The sequence below is a fragment of the Paroedura picta genome, chromosome 4 (genome assembly GCF_049243985.1).
Source record: "Paroedura picta isolate Pp20150507F chromosome 4, Ppicta_v3.0, whole genome shotgun sequence".
Taxonomy (NCBI): Eukaryota; Metazoa; Chordata; class Lepidosauria; order Squamata; family Gekkonidae; genus Paroedura; species Paroedura picta.
In genome coordinates this window covers 29,587,088-29,599,863 of record NC_135372.1, presented here as the reverse complement: position 1 = coordinate 29,599,863, position 12,776 = coordinate 29,587,088, and the positions used below count along the sequence as shown (strand labels likewise).

The 12,776-nt window shown below is 49.9% G+C and overlaps 1 protein-coding gene across 2 annotated transcripts in view; it reads left to right on the top strand.

Moving 5' to 3' along the window:
* Positions 1 to 12,776, top strand: part of LOC143836723 (interleukin-6 receptor subunit beta-like) — a 40,291-nt gene that overhangs the window by 8,556 nt on the left and 18,959 nt on the right. The window contains exons 1-7 of one of the 2 annotated variants that reach the window (XM_077336261.1): positions 1,801 to 1,872; positions 2,888 to 3,069; positions 4,744 to 4,898; positions 8,006 to 8,186; positions 9,329 to 9,411; positions 10,215 to 10,434; positions 10,992 to 11,177. In XM_077336261.1, coding sequence (XP_077192376.1) covers positions 3,000 to 3,069; positions 4,744 to 4,898; positions 8,006 to 8,186; positions 9,329 to 9,411; positions 10,215 to 10,434; positions 10,992 to 11,177 — 895 coding nt within the window. In that variant the 5' untranslated portion in view covers positions 1,801 to 1,872; positions 2,888 to 2,999. Of the gene's footprint in view, positions 1 to 1,800; positions 1,873 to 2,887; positions 3,070 to 4,743; positions 4,899 to 8,005; positions 8,187 to 9,328; positions 9,412 to 10,214; positions 10,435 to 10,991; positions 11,178 to 12,776 lie in introns of those variants that run through there. The other variant, XM_077336260.1, reaches the window with a different exon arrangement.

The window sequence follows — 12,776 nt, the reverse complement described above, 5'->3', positions numbered from 1 at the left end:
AGAAGCTGGTTATTGAAGCACTCCATACAGCTTGGCTGTACATCAAAATCACAAGATGTCATAGTCCCATTGTATACGGCACTGGTCAGACCACACCTGGAGTACTGTGTGCAGTTCTGGAGGCCTCACTTCAAGAAGGACGTAGATAAAATTGAAAGGGTACAGAGGAGAGCGACAAAGATGATCTGGGGCCAAGGGACCAAGCCCTATGAAGATAGGTTGAGGGACTTGGGAATGTTCAGCCTGGAGAAAAGGAGGTTGAGAGGGGACATGATAGCCCTCTTTAAGTATTTGAAAGGTTGTCACTTGGGGGAGGGCAGGATGCTGTTTCCGTTGGCTGCAGAGGGAAGGACACGCAGTAATGGGTTTAAACTACAAGTACAACGATATAGGCTAGATATCAGGAAAAAATTTTCACAGAGTAGTTCAGCAGTGGAATAGGTGAGCTCCCCCTCACTGGCAGTCTTCAAGCAAAGGTTGGATACACACTTTTCTTGGATGCTTTAGGATGCTTAGGGGTGATCCTGCGTTGAGCAGGGGGTTGGACTAGATGGCCTGTATGGCCCCTTCCAACTCTATGATTCTATGATCCACACAGAGGTCTGTGGAGCCTGGCATGCTGCCTGTAGAAAAGCCAGACATAAACATGACTAGAATCAACTTCACTTGGGCCAAGTTGTGAATGAAACGGCCCTATGGGAAAGAACTTGTAGCCAGGCTTGTCTTGTTTAGGGGTTACAAAACCTCCCATCCCTCTAGCCAAATTACCTTTTTTCCAGTCAGCTGTGAGGTGTCCAATGCTCTCTATCCCAAATTTTTGCAGTGACCTTTTCACTGGTAGTAGTAGAAAGTCCTGTCAAGAAGAAGGAGAGTTGGTTCTTAGATGCACCTTTTCTCTACCCGAAGGAGTCTCAAAGCGGCTTATGTTTGCCTTCCCTTTCCTCTCCCCACAACGGACACCCTGTGAGGTAGGTGGGGCTGAGAGAGCCCTGATATTACTGAAGAAGAAGAAGAATTGGTTCTTAGATGCTGCTTTTCTCTACCCGAAGGAGTCTCAAAGCGGCTTACAGTCGCCTTCCCTTTCCTCTCCCCACAACGGACACCCTGTGAGGTACGTGGGGCTGAGAGAGCCCTGATATTACTGAAGAAGAAGAAGAATTGGTTCTTATATGCCATTTTTTTTTCTACCAGAAGGTGCCTCAAAGCGACTTCCAATCACCTTCCCTTTCCTCTCCCCACAACAGACACCCTGTGAGGGAGGTGAGGCTGAGAGAGCCCTGACATCACTGCTCGGTCAGAACAGCTTTATCAGTGCTGTGGTGAGCCCAAGGTCACCCAGTTGGCTGCATGTGGGGGAGTGCAGAATCGAACCCGGCTCGCCAAATTAGAAATCCGCACTCCTAACCACTACACCAAACTGGCTCTCAAGTTGCAGCCAGCTTATAGTATTTCCAAGTGAAGAGGAACTCTGCTTGTTTGCCATTGACTGGCTCTGCATAACGCCCAAATTCTCGGCAGGGCTTAGCTTCTGTCTCCTAGGCTGTTTGGGGGGCCTTGAGTAGCTGGCCTTTTTATTTGAGGTTCTGATCTTGAAGATGAATTGTCACAGTCAGATATTTGACTGGTGGATGGTGTCCTGCAATTCCAGATCTAGTCAAATGCTTCAGAATTGCAGACGTATCGTTGCAGAATTCTTGCAGCTGTGGGCAACACCCTGTTCTGGAGTTCTTTGTTCAGTGCCCAGAATGTTCAGGTGTTTCTGGAGACTTCCAGGCACTGATCTGAGGGCTTCTGTGGCAACCAGCATGGTCGTTGTCCTTTCTCCCAGAGATGCTCTAACTCTATGCATAAAAGACCATGACAGTTGGGCAGGTCTGTATGGGGTCAGGTGGTCCTTTAGGTATGTTAGTCCCAAACCATATATGGCTTTGAAGGCCAAGACCAGCCCCTTGAATTGTGTCTGGAAACAGACTGGGAGCCCATGTAGATGGGCCAAGACTGAAATGGCTGTTCCCTGTGACTCTCCCCCAATCAGCACCCTGTTTTCTTGACACTCTGCCCAACAGCATTCACACTGGGGTGACACACAACAGGTTGTTTCCCTGGAATTCTTTGAGATTTTAAAATAAGACTATAAGAGCCACTTGGCAGGACCAGAAATACCATGGCCAATCTGGCACCTATTTCTTGAGAGTTTCCCCAACGGCATCTGACCACTGGAGACTTTCTCCTCCTCATACTGGAGGCCCCCTTTCGCTGTCAAGCTACTCGTTCCCCCATACAGCTGTCCAACCTCCCTTTTTAAACTAATCTCAGCCCATGTCCATTGCTATATCCTGCAGCACTGAGCTCCACAAGTGACAGTATTTGCTGGCGTATAAGACTACTTTTCCCCCCTGAAAAACATGCCTCCAAGTGGGGGGGTTGTCCTATACGCCGGGTGCACTTCAGTTGGGATAGACATAGCTGCCCATAGTGGCCCATAGTACTGTATTTTGAGTGGAAACGTTGGGGGGTCGTGTTATACGCCCAGTTGTCTTATACGCCGGCAAATACGGTAACTACCCACTGTGTGAAGTGGCATCTCTTTCACTGTGGGCATCTGAAGTGGTAGCAGTAGGATTAAGGTTTTTAGGAGGGTTTCTTTCTCAGACTCTTGGAAGAGTCAGGTTTGGACGTAGGAGTTTAAGGTGGAAATAGGTTTTCTGCGCTTGAGATTTGCTGGTGATTCTGAAGCCTGTGAACGTTCTTTGCAAACGTGGATGATTCCCATTCATAAGCCTGCTCTTGGGAGCTGTTTTCACACTTTTCTGGAACTTGACCATGTTCTTTGGAAATTCCTGCTGCAGACCTGGGAGCTTCTAAGCAAGGCTTGTTTCTGTTCCAGGGAAGCGGGGCTCTGCCGACAGGATTTTGGCAAGGCCAGGAGCTGCGTCGCCACCCATGGAGAGCAGTCTTGTGGCATCCCAGTGGACAACCTCTTTGCCTTTTACAAAGTCATGTTGACTGCAGAGAATCAACTAGTCCAGGCTAGCTCCAAGGAGAAGTGCGTTCATGGGATGAGCATTGGTAAGCATAGAGTCAAGGGAAGAGATTGGGGCTAGTGGAAGAGCCTCCACTTGGCATGCAGAAGCCCCCAGGGTTCAGTCCCCAGCATCTCCACATGAAAACAACCAAGGAATAGGTGCTGTGTGGCAGCCTCCACCTGAGACCCTGGAGAGTCACTACCACCAGCCTGAACAGACGATTCTGACCCTGATGAGCCAAGGGGATCTGATTCAGGTCAAGGCAGCTTCACAAGACAGAATCACACAGAATCACAGAGTTGGAAGGGGCCATACAGGCCATCTAGTCCAACCCCCTGCTCAACGCAGGATCAGCCCGAAGCATCCTAAAGCAACATCCGATTTTTTCTTTTACGCCTCTGGCCAAACGTCACCCATTCACTAATACTCTTCTTGGTGCCCGCCGAGTTGTTTTAGAAAGTGGGCGGGGCCAAGTGGAGCTCCCGCCCACCTGGGCTTCTGATAGGCCATTGAAGATTTGCTTAGCTGTGTCCACTGCAGTGTTTGCGTTTCTCGCCCCTCTTTCCCAGTTTACTTTCTAACTATTCCTCTTCTGCCCTGCATTTGGACTTCCTCTGGGCATGTGGCTCCATCTCATAGGAGGTTGGCTCCACCTCCTCTGGCAGCCATCTTGTGGCTGCACCCACTACCCTGTGACAGAATTCTGAAGGTGTCCACGGGCTCAAAAAGGTTGGGGATCCCATAGGGACTATCTCAGAGAGCATTTTAAAAGCGTGGTGCTTTGCCTACTGATGGGAGACAACAGAAAACCCTGTTAGGTGACCCCATTATATATAAGGGTCTAGGAAGGGCTGGAGGGCCCAGGGCTCTGGACCAGTCAAACAAGTGGGGCAGCTAGAAAAGGGACCGCCCCCAAGGCAAGGAGAATGGAGGTCACGTGAAAAACCTTTAAAGAAGGTGACTAACCAAACACCCAAGATGGAGGAGGGAACCACCATGTGAGACATGAAAAAGAAGAACCATAGAATCATGGAGTTGGAAGGGAACTCCAGGGTCATCTATATTTAAACCCCCTGGACAATACAGGAAATTCACAACTACTTGCCCACCCACAGTGACCCCAATTCCATACCCAGATGATGCTCCCCCCCCCCCAGTCTGGCCTGGAAGAAATTCACCTCTGAACTCAAAGTATGATAGATAGATAGATAGATAGATAGATAGATAGATAGATAGATAGATAGATAGATAGATAGATAGATAGATAGATAGATAGATAGATAGATAGATAGATAGATAGATAGATAGATAGATAGATAGATAGATAGATAGATAGATAGATAGATAAATAAAGTGGTGAACGGCATTTCCCTGGGCATGCAAGAAAGTGCTGCAGGAGCCAAGCAAGGATACAAGCTCTTCTGCCCACCCACTCAGAATCTGCCTAAGTTCACAAGATCAGCATCTCAGTCAGATGGCTTTCAGTTCTGGCGGGGGGTGGACTGTGGGGGTGCGTGTTTCACACATGGGGCAGTCGGGCTTTGAAGTATATTTCATGGAAAGTGGGGGATCCACACAAATTACGCTTCTCAGCTCATTGTCTGCGAGCACCCAGCTCTTTAAAAATCAGTCAACTGTGGGTGGGCATGAGATACTAACCTGGAACACAAAGATCTCCGTTCACAACCTCTCCCACACGTGGTCTTCTTCCTCACAGTAAAACTGAGCCCACCCGAGGTCACCAGCCTCACTGCAAACCAGAGCCATTGCTTCCAGCTGGCATGGCACCTCTCCGGGGAAGAAGCCCTTCTGGAGGCCGAGGCCCAGTACCAGATCGGATACCGCAACCTGGCAGAGACATCCTGGACACAGGTGAACCTGAGGGATGGGGGGAGAGGCTGGAATGTAGAGACTGCTGGTTGTTAATGATTGTTCTTTGTTGGCTTATTAAATTCCTCACCTGCCGTGCAGCGAAAGGGAACTGGCAGGCTAACCATCTCTTTCAGCCTTTTTCAACCTTTTGACCATGGAAGTACTGCTGGGATATTTGTTCAGGCTTCAAGGTACCAGGAAGTGGTATCAGCTGACCACACCTCCCTGCTATGCCTCCCCCCCCCCCGGAAAGTGGGAGGAGCCTTGAGCGGCAAAGGTTTAAATGACTGGGGTCCCCCCTCTTCCAACCCCCTCCAGGCCCATCATTGGCCACTTTGCACCACTAATAAGGACAGCATTTAAAAATAAATAAATTGAAATTGAAAAAAACCCTTCTAGGGGCGCTGGCTGCTTCTGGCGCTGGCTGCTTCTGGCTGGAATGGCCGCTTCAGCCACCGAAGTGCACAACCCTAAGAAACCCTGATATATTTTACTGAGCATATGTTGAGTCTAGTGGCACCTTTAAGACAGACACCTCTAATTATAGTACAATCCTGGGTACACTTTGAATGCCTGCGCATGAAAGCTTGTGCCCGTAATTAAACTTGTTGGTCTTAAAACTTGATCTTAAACTTTGGCCACTGATTTCAAACTTAGTTCTCAATTGCTTCCAACCAGGAATTCCCAAACAGGATTTCAAGGGAATCCTGGGGTTACGCAAGAGCTCCCCAGGGGTTACATGGCCTTTCTCAGAAGTTCGGATGGCCACGGACATCACTAGAGGTCACTGGAGCCTGCCTCCCCTTTTGATCTAGAGGCTTAATCTCTTTCTCCACCATGGAAATGGTAAATGATGAATCAATTGGTTGGCTGTCTCCCAAACCTTACTTCTGAGCCCACTTCTTTGAAGTCACATGTCAGCATTTCTGGGGTTCCTTGAAGCCTGAAAAATATTTCAGGGGTTCCTCCACGGCCAAAAAGGTTGAGAAAGGCAGGCATCAGATCAGCATGGCTACCCACCTGAATTCATCTGTTTTATATCACTATAAGCAATGTGTTTTAAACTTTGTAAAGTTTGCGGTTTTGCTTCTTAACACAAATTTTAATTCTATCAATTGCATCAGTGGTTCCCAACCTTTTTATCGCCGGGGACTGGTCAACGCTTGACAATTTTACTGAGGCCCAGGGAGGGGGGGTAGTCTTTTGCCGAGGGGCGTCACTGCCGCTGCCTGAGCCCCTGCTCCGCTTGCTTTCCCACCATCGCCCCTGACTTCCCACCGTCCACTGGGAGGCGCTGCCAGCAGCAGCTGCGCAGTGCCATGCTGAGGGGGAGCCCCAACCATGGCGGCTGCTGGAGAGCACCAAAGGTGAGCCGGCAGCAGAGTGGCAGGGTAGCCCCCGAGGCAGCAGCCGGGGAGGAGGAGGAGCTGCAGCCCGGTACCGACTGATCTACAGACCAGTACCAGTCCCCGGACGGGGGGTTGGGGACCACTAAATTACATGATTTCTTCATCTAATAGCCAAGGGCTCTATCTCTCCATGCGGATTGGCAAATCTACACAGTAGGGCCAGACATGGGTATGATCTTATAGTCCTGCAGATTTGGGGAGATAATTCCTGAAAGTTATATTTGAGTCTAAGGTGTAGTCTGCACAGGGCTTTTTACCCACTGCCAGCTCAAATAAATCCCTGCTGTCTGAATTCGATTTCCACTTTGATTTTGGGTGCTTTAAATTTTCCCTCTGTAACATCCATGATTGATTCAGAGCTCTTCCACCAGGTTTACGGTTGAGGCCGAGGCTAACATCTATGCCCCCCCCGGGGACCCGGGACCCGGGACCTGGGATTGAGATTGGGGATTAGTACCATCAGTATCCCCTCTCCACCTGCTTGTAGTAGGAGGGGGAGGTTGATTAGCCTATCTTGCCAGGTTAGCTTGCTAACCGATAATGTTATATTGTAATTGTTGCTGAGGGATTTTAAATGTTGTAACCCGCCACAAGCCGTAAGGGAGTGGCGGGCAATAAATCGAAATATAATAATAATAATAATTATTATTATTATTATTATTATTATTATTATTATTATTATTATTATTATTATTATTCACGGTGACCCTACCTTTCCCCCACGATATCTAGGAATGGATATAACCCTTGATATTTGAAAAATCAGCATCAGTCAATGTGCAGATCTCTGCTTTTTGCGAATTAACTTCTTGCCTCGTGCCTCCAACACTGTAGCAAAGTAGTCTTCCCTGATTGGCCAGTACATCAGTTCAAAGTCTTCCTGGTTCCCAGTTGCAAGGCTTGTCTTAAACTGACTGCCCTCCAGAAGCCCTAACTTCTCTCAGCAAAAAATAGCCTCTTGGATTTATTTCCCCTCGTCTGCTGTCTCCAATCCTCTCCCCCACCCTCACCCCCATTTGAGAAAAGAAAGTGGCTCCTGCTGTGCTTGATTTCCCTCCCCACTCTGAACTTTCCCATCCCAATTGAGTGGAGAACACTTTATGTTTCAATTGGGGGGGGGGATAGAGGAAGACCCAAGTTCAATGGATCTGAATTCAGCAGGATCCACAATGGAAAAAACAAAGTAAGTGCAGACTCAGCCCAGGAGCAACAAGATTTTGAAGTTATATATTTTCGAGAGTCAAAGTTCTGTTGAAATTTTACACCATCAAGTCTTGTTGGTCTGTTCTGGAGAACAAAACAGTCTACTTCCTCAACCTGTGTTATTCAAAGTGTTCTTATTAATTTGTTGCTTGTAAGGCTATCTGACAAATTTACTGAAATGTCTTGTCAAATTGGTCTCTGGCTGCCAATATATATCTGGCTGATTCAGAAATAAGACCAGACTTGGCAGAGGTGTGACACTTTCATTCAAGTCGATTTGGGGACTTCCTTTTATTGTCCAGTTTTGAAAATATATTTGCTTCTCCTTTTCGGAAAGTGTCCTGCTGTTCTACTTTGTGGCATGTGGTCCAATTAAAACTCTTGACATTTCTTGCGTGCGGAATTTTAGGTGAAATTTCAGCAGCAACTCAATGAAACTATGAATGAATGTAGAAATGTGAACTAAATGGGCTGCCAATCTTTCTTCTCCCCAAGGTGAATTTTACAGCAATTGAGAACATGCCACCTTCTGCAAACATCTGCGGCGTGTTCCCTTTCACCAACTACTCTGTCCGGGTGCGAACCAAATATCTCCCTAGCTCTTCCCTCCAAAGCGAAGGGACTCCCTCCTGGAGTGACTGGAGTGCAGAGAGATTCGTGAGAACCCTTCCTGCAGGTAGGGGGCTGGAGCTGCCATTTAGCAGAGAAACACATTTACTCCAAATATTCATGCCACGCCTTTTCCCCTGGGAATCAGACTCCTGATGCCTACAGTGGAGCAACACACATCAAAATGGGCTAGATAAAAGTAGCAGCAATTACAAACTAGTCCTGGGGTGGCCAAACTGTGGCTCTCCAGATGTGCTGGCAGGGGCTCATGGGAATTGTAGTCCATGGACATCTGGAGAGCCACAGGTTAGCCACCCCTGGGCTAGTCCATCTTACAAAACTGCTGGGAACCTGCCAAGGTTTAGCCAAAGCCTCTTCCATATGCGATTGCTTTGTATTGCTTTGTATTGCTTACCCTCTATCCTGATATGCTGAAGCCAGTAATGGCACCGCAGTTGAGTGCAACATCCCATAAGATAAGAAGGGAGAGAAGTGTTCACACTTTGGTCTGGTGGACTTAACCTTAAAGTGTCACTCACTCGCTTCTGATTTGTGGCCACCCTCAGAAGGAATGTCCTGTCGTTAACAGCCTTGTTCAAGTCTTGCAGGCTGAGGGCTGTGGCTTCAATCCATCTCTGTGCTGGGCCTTCCTCTTTTCCTGCTGCTTTTGACTTTTCCGAAGAGCCTCTTGTGGCGCAGAGTGGTAAGGCAGCCGTCTGAAAGCTTTGCCCATGAGGCTGGGAGTTCAATCCCAGCAGCCGGCTCAAGGTTGACTCAGCCTTCCATCCTTCCGAGGTCGGTAAAATGAGTACCCAGCTTGCTTGCTGGGGGGTAAACGGTAATGACTGGGGAAGGCACTGGCAAACCACCCTGTATTGAGTCTTCCATGAAAACACTAGAGGGCGTCAACACAAGGGTCAGATATGACCTGGTGCTTGCACAGGGGATACCTTTACCTTTACCTTTTGACTTTTCCTGCCATTAATACAAAAGCCTCAGTTTGGTCATCTTAGCTTCTAGGGAGAATTTGGGCTTGATTTGGTCTAGAACCCACTGATGGGTCTTTCTGGTGGTCCCCGGGATCCCTAAATTTCTTCTCCAACACCACATCTCAAATGAATCAACTTTCTTCCTTAAGAAAAAGATGCCTTGCACTTGGTAAGCATCTGATGGGTTTCTTGATGTCTCCTTCTGTGTCTTCCACCTCAGCTCCATCCCGAGGGCCGTATCTTTGGAGAAAAATAGGGCCCCCTGGTGCTGACGGAAAGAGAGAAATTGTCCTCATCTGGAAGGTAGGAGTGCTGACTGACCCAGAAACCGATGACTTCGGGGAAGGCGGTGGTGGTTGTGGTTGTCATTTCCCTCTGTTCTTCTTTCCTGAGGGTGTTTTTTTGTGTGTGTGTGCTTCTGGGATGGGTTGCCTGAGCACATATTGTCCACTCTTTCTTACCATACAAGAACTCGGGGGCACACAATAAAATCAAGGGGATCAAAGGAAAGCTTTCTTCACTCCAAGAGTTATTAATATGTGGAATTCCCTGCTGCAGGAAGGGGTGGCGGCTACAAGCACAGACAGCTTCAAGAGGGGACTGGGTATATGAGGCAGATATGGTCCATCAGTGGCTATTAGCAGCAAGGTATAGATGGGACATTCTGTCTGGGGCAGTGAGCGTCTGTATTCTTAGTACTTGTGGGCCACAGTGTGTGTGGGGGGCTTCTGGAGGTCTGGGTGACCTCCTGACCCCACTGGGTGACCTCCTGACAGCACTTAGGTTTTGGCCACTCTGTGACACAGAGGGCTGGGCTGGGTGGGCTATTGGCCTGATCCACCATGGCTTCTCGCTCTCTGTCTCTCTCTCTTTCTATGTCTAGCAGTACAGCTCTGTCTTCTTAGTGCTTAGGGGGCAACAGTGATAGGGCTTTCGAAGTTCTGGCCCTGCTGGTGGACCTTCTCATGGCACCTTGGTTTTGGCCATGGTGTTGAACTGGATGGGCCATTGGCAGAGCAAAACTCCATCAGTGGCTCCAGATGGATTATTTGCTGACTGTTGACCAAACATTTGACACTGATGATTAACCCATTTTTTATCTCCAGCCCTTGAAGCCTAAGGAAGCCAACGGCGTGATCTTGGCCTACAGCCTCCATTCACAGAAAGAGGGGCAGTCTGCGACCCCACAGTGCATCACTCAGGATCTGCAATGCAGACTCCTCCTCTGGGCTGGGGAGGGGTTTACCTTCTTTCTTACAGCCAGCAATTCAGTGGGCACATCTCCCCCAACCAAGCTGGTGGTCTCACCATCTGATGACCAAGCAGGTGAGTGAGGGTCACAGCCATAAGTCCTGTGTAGACTGTGAGGCCAGACAGACGGGAGAGGTTCTTGTGAGTTTCTTCATTGAGCTGCCAGTAATAGGCTGGATCCATGGGATCGGACCCCCTAGGAATGCATTAAGACCACACATTGTCCTCACCGAGAACCACCCAGGGATGTGGATGATCCAGTACAGCTCCACTTGAATGGCTGCATTGCCCAGTCACTTTAACTGCTGTTACGGAATTCTGTGGGTTTGGTAATTTACCAGACACTTGGGGGGTTCCCAACACTTTCCTGCATTCTGGACTCCACACTGATAGTGTCTAGCAGCCACTGCTGCCATCTCTCAGTCCCCTGTGGTGGAGGCTGCTGCAAAATGCTCACGAGGCTGTGGGAGCTGTGGATGACTCTCTGCACCTGTTCCAGGTTCCCTCTCCTCCCAAAGCCTTGTGCAAAGCTGCACTGATTTTTCCAGCATTCTACGGCTCACCCTTTCGCCTCAGTGCTTCAGTATGTTTGTGAACATTCAGTGGCACTTGTAAATCCTTTCCTCCCCTAGCACCGCCTGCCCAGCTGCTGCTCCTGGTATCTCCAGCTGGAGACCACGGCCTCCTCTTGCAGTGGATGTCCCACCAGCTTCCCAGGATGAGCTATGTTTTCGAGTGGGGCCGGCTGCCCAGGAAACTGGGGGATGAGCACCCCTGGCATTATCACCCAGGGAGCACCGATCATGTCGTCATTACAGGTGACTGCAGTGCCAGCCCCTTTCCCTGCTAGCCCTCAATTCACACCCTTTCCCGGGACCCTTCTTCTTCCAGCTGCTCCTTTGATGGATTCATAGACAAATCCTATAAATCCATAGAATCCGTAGGAGAATCTTTCCCCCTTCCTGTTTCACTTGTGTGCTGAGAACGTCACTGGAATTAAGATTGGAGGAAGGAATATTTTTGGTATGCTGATGGCCCTACCCTCCAGTCAGAAATTGAGGAAGGTCAGCAGGTGGGGGAGCGCCCCTCCCTCAGCCCCTTCCCTGCAGTGAGCCTGAGCTGCCAAATAGCTGGAGGAGCCCTGGTGATGCAGTGATGGCACCTCAGGCTCGCTGGAGGGAAGGGGCTGATAGCCTGGCACTCCCCCCCCTCCCCGCTGACCTTTCCATCTCCTGAGCAGAGGTGGCCGGAGGCAGGCTGGCTCTCCGGCTGGGCTCTTTCCGCAATGCCGCCCTTCCCCCCCTGCAAGGGTCAGTCCAGACTGACATGGACTGGTGGCACAGTGGGGAAAGAGAACAGTGGACAGGCTGGCGGTCTGTGGACCGAAAATGGGAAGGCTGCATGGAGGTAGGAACGCTTTGCCATGCCCTCAGCTGGTTTCCATCCCACATTTGCTGCTTGCACAGCATGTGTGGAGGGGAGATAACATGATCCAATATCACGCTGCTGCAGGCGGAAGCGTCCCTCCATTTTGTCCACTGTGTGGAAATGGCCATTGCTCTGCCAGCAGCTGCCACCACAATACAAAGATCTGCACTTGTGTGAATGAAGGTAAGGTATGGCAGCCATTGTGAAAAAGAAGACGGGTTGGTTCTTATATGCCGTCTTTCTCTACCCAAAGGAGTATCAGAGAGGCTTACATTTGCCTTCCAGCTTGATCAGGGCTGTGGCGAGCCCAAGGTCACTTGGCGAGCCCAAGGTCACTTAGAGTTGGAAAGGATCTCCTGGGTCATCTAGTCCAGTGGTCCGCAAGCTTTCGGCCGCTGCGGACCGCTGCTCCGGAGGGGGGGAGAGGGCAGCCCGGGGGCGTTTGCGCCCGCGCGTGTGCACGGCAGACTGCGCATGAACGTTTGCGCATCTGCCATGCCGGCAGCCACGGCTCCCCCTCCCGGCCCCTCCGGGCCGCCAGCAAAGCGGCCGCTAAAGCGGCTGATTAGCTTGCAGCTCGGCAAGCTTCTCTTCCCTCCCCTCCTGAAACAAGAAGCTTGCCGGGCCGCGAGCTAATCAGCTTCTCGCTTCGGGGGGGAGGGAAGAAGGAGCCGTGGCCCAGCACCAAGGCCTTCGCAGCCCAGCACCAGGCTGCGGCCCGCGGGTTGGGGACCACTGATCTAGTCCAACCTCCTGCACTATGCAGAACACTCACAACCCTATCGCTCAACCACTGTCACCTGCCACCCCCTTGAGCCTTCCCAGAATCAGCCTCTCCGTCAGATGGCTATCCAGCCTCTGTTTAAAAATCTCCAAAAATGGAGAACCCACCACCTCCCGAGGAATCCTGTTCCACTGAGACACCGCTCTAACTGTCAGGAACTTCCTCCAGATGTTTAGATGGAATTTCTTTTGAATTAATTTCATCC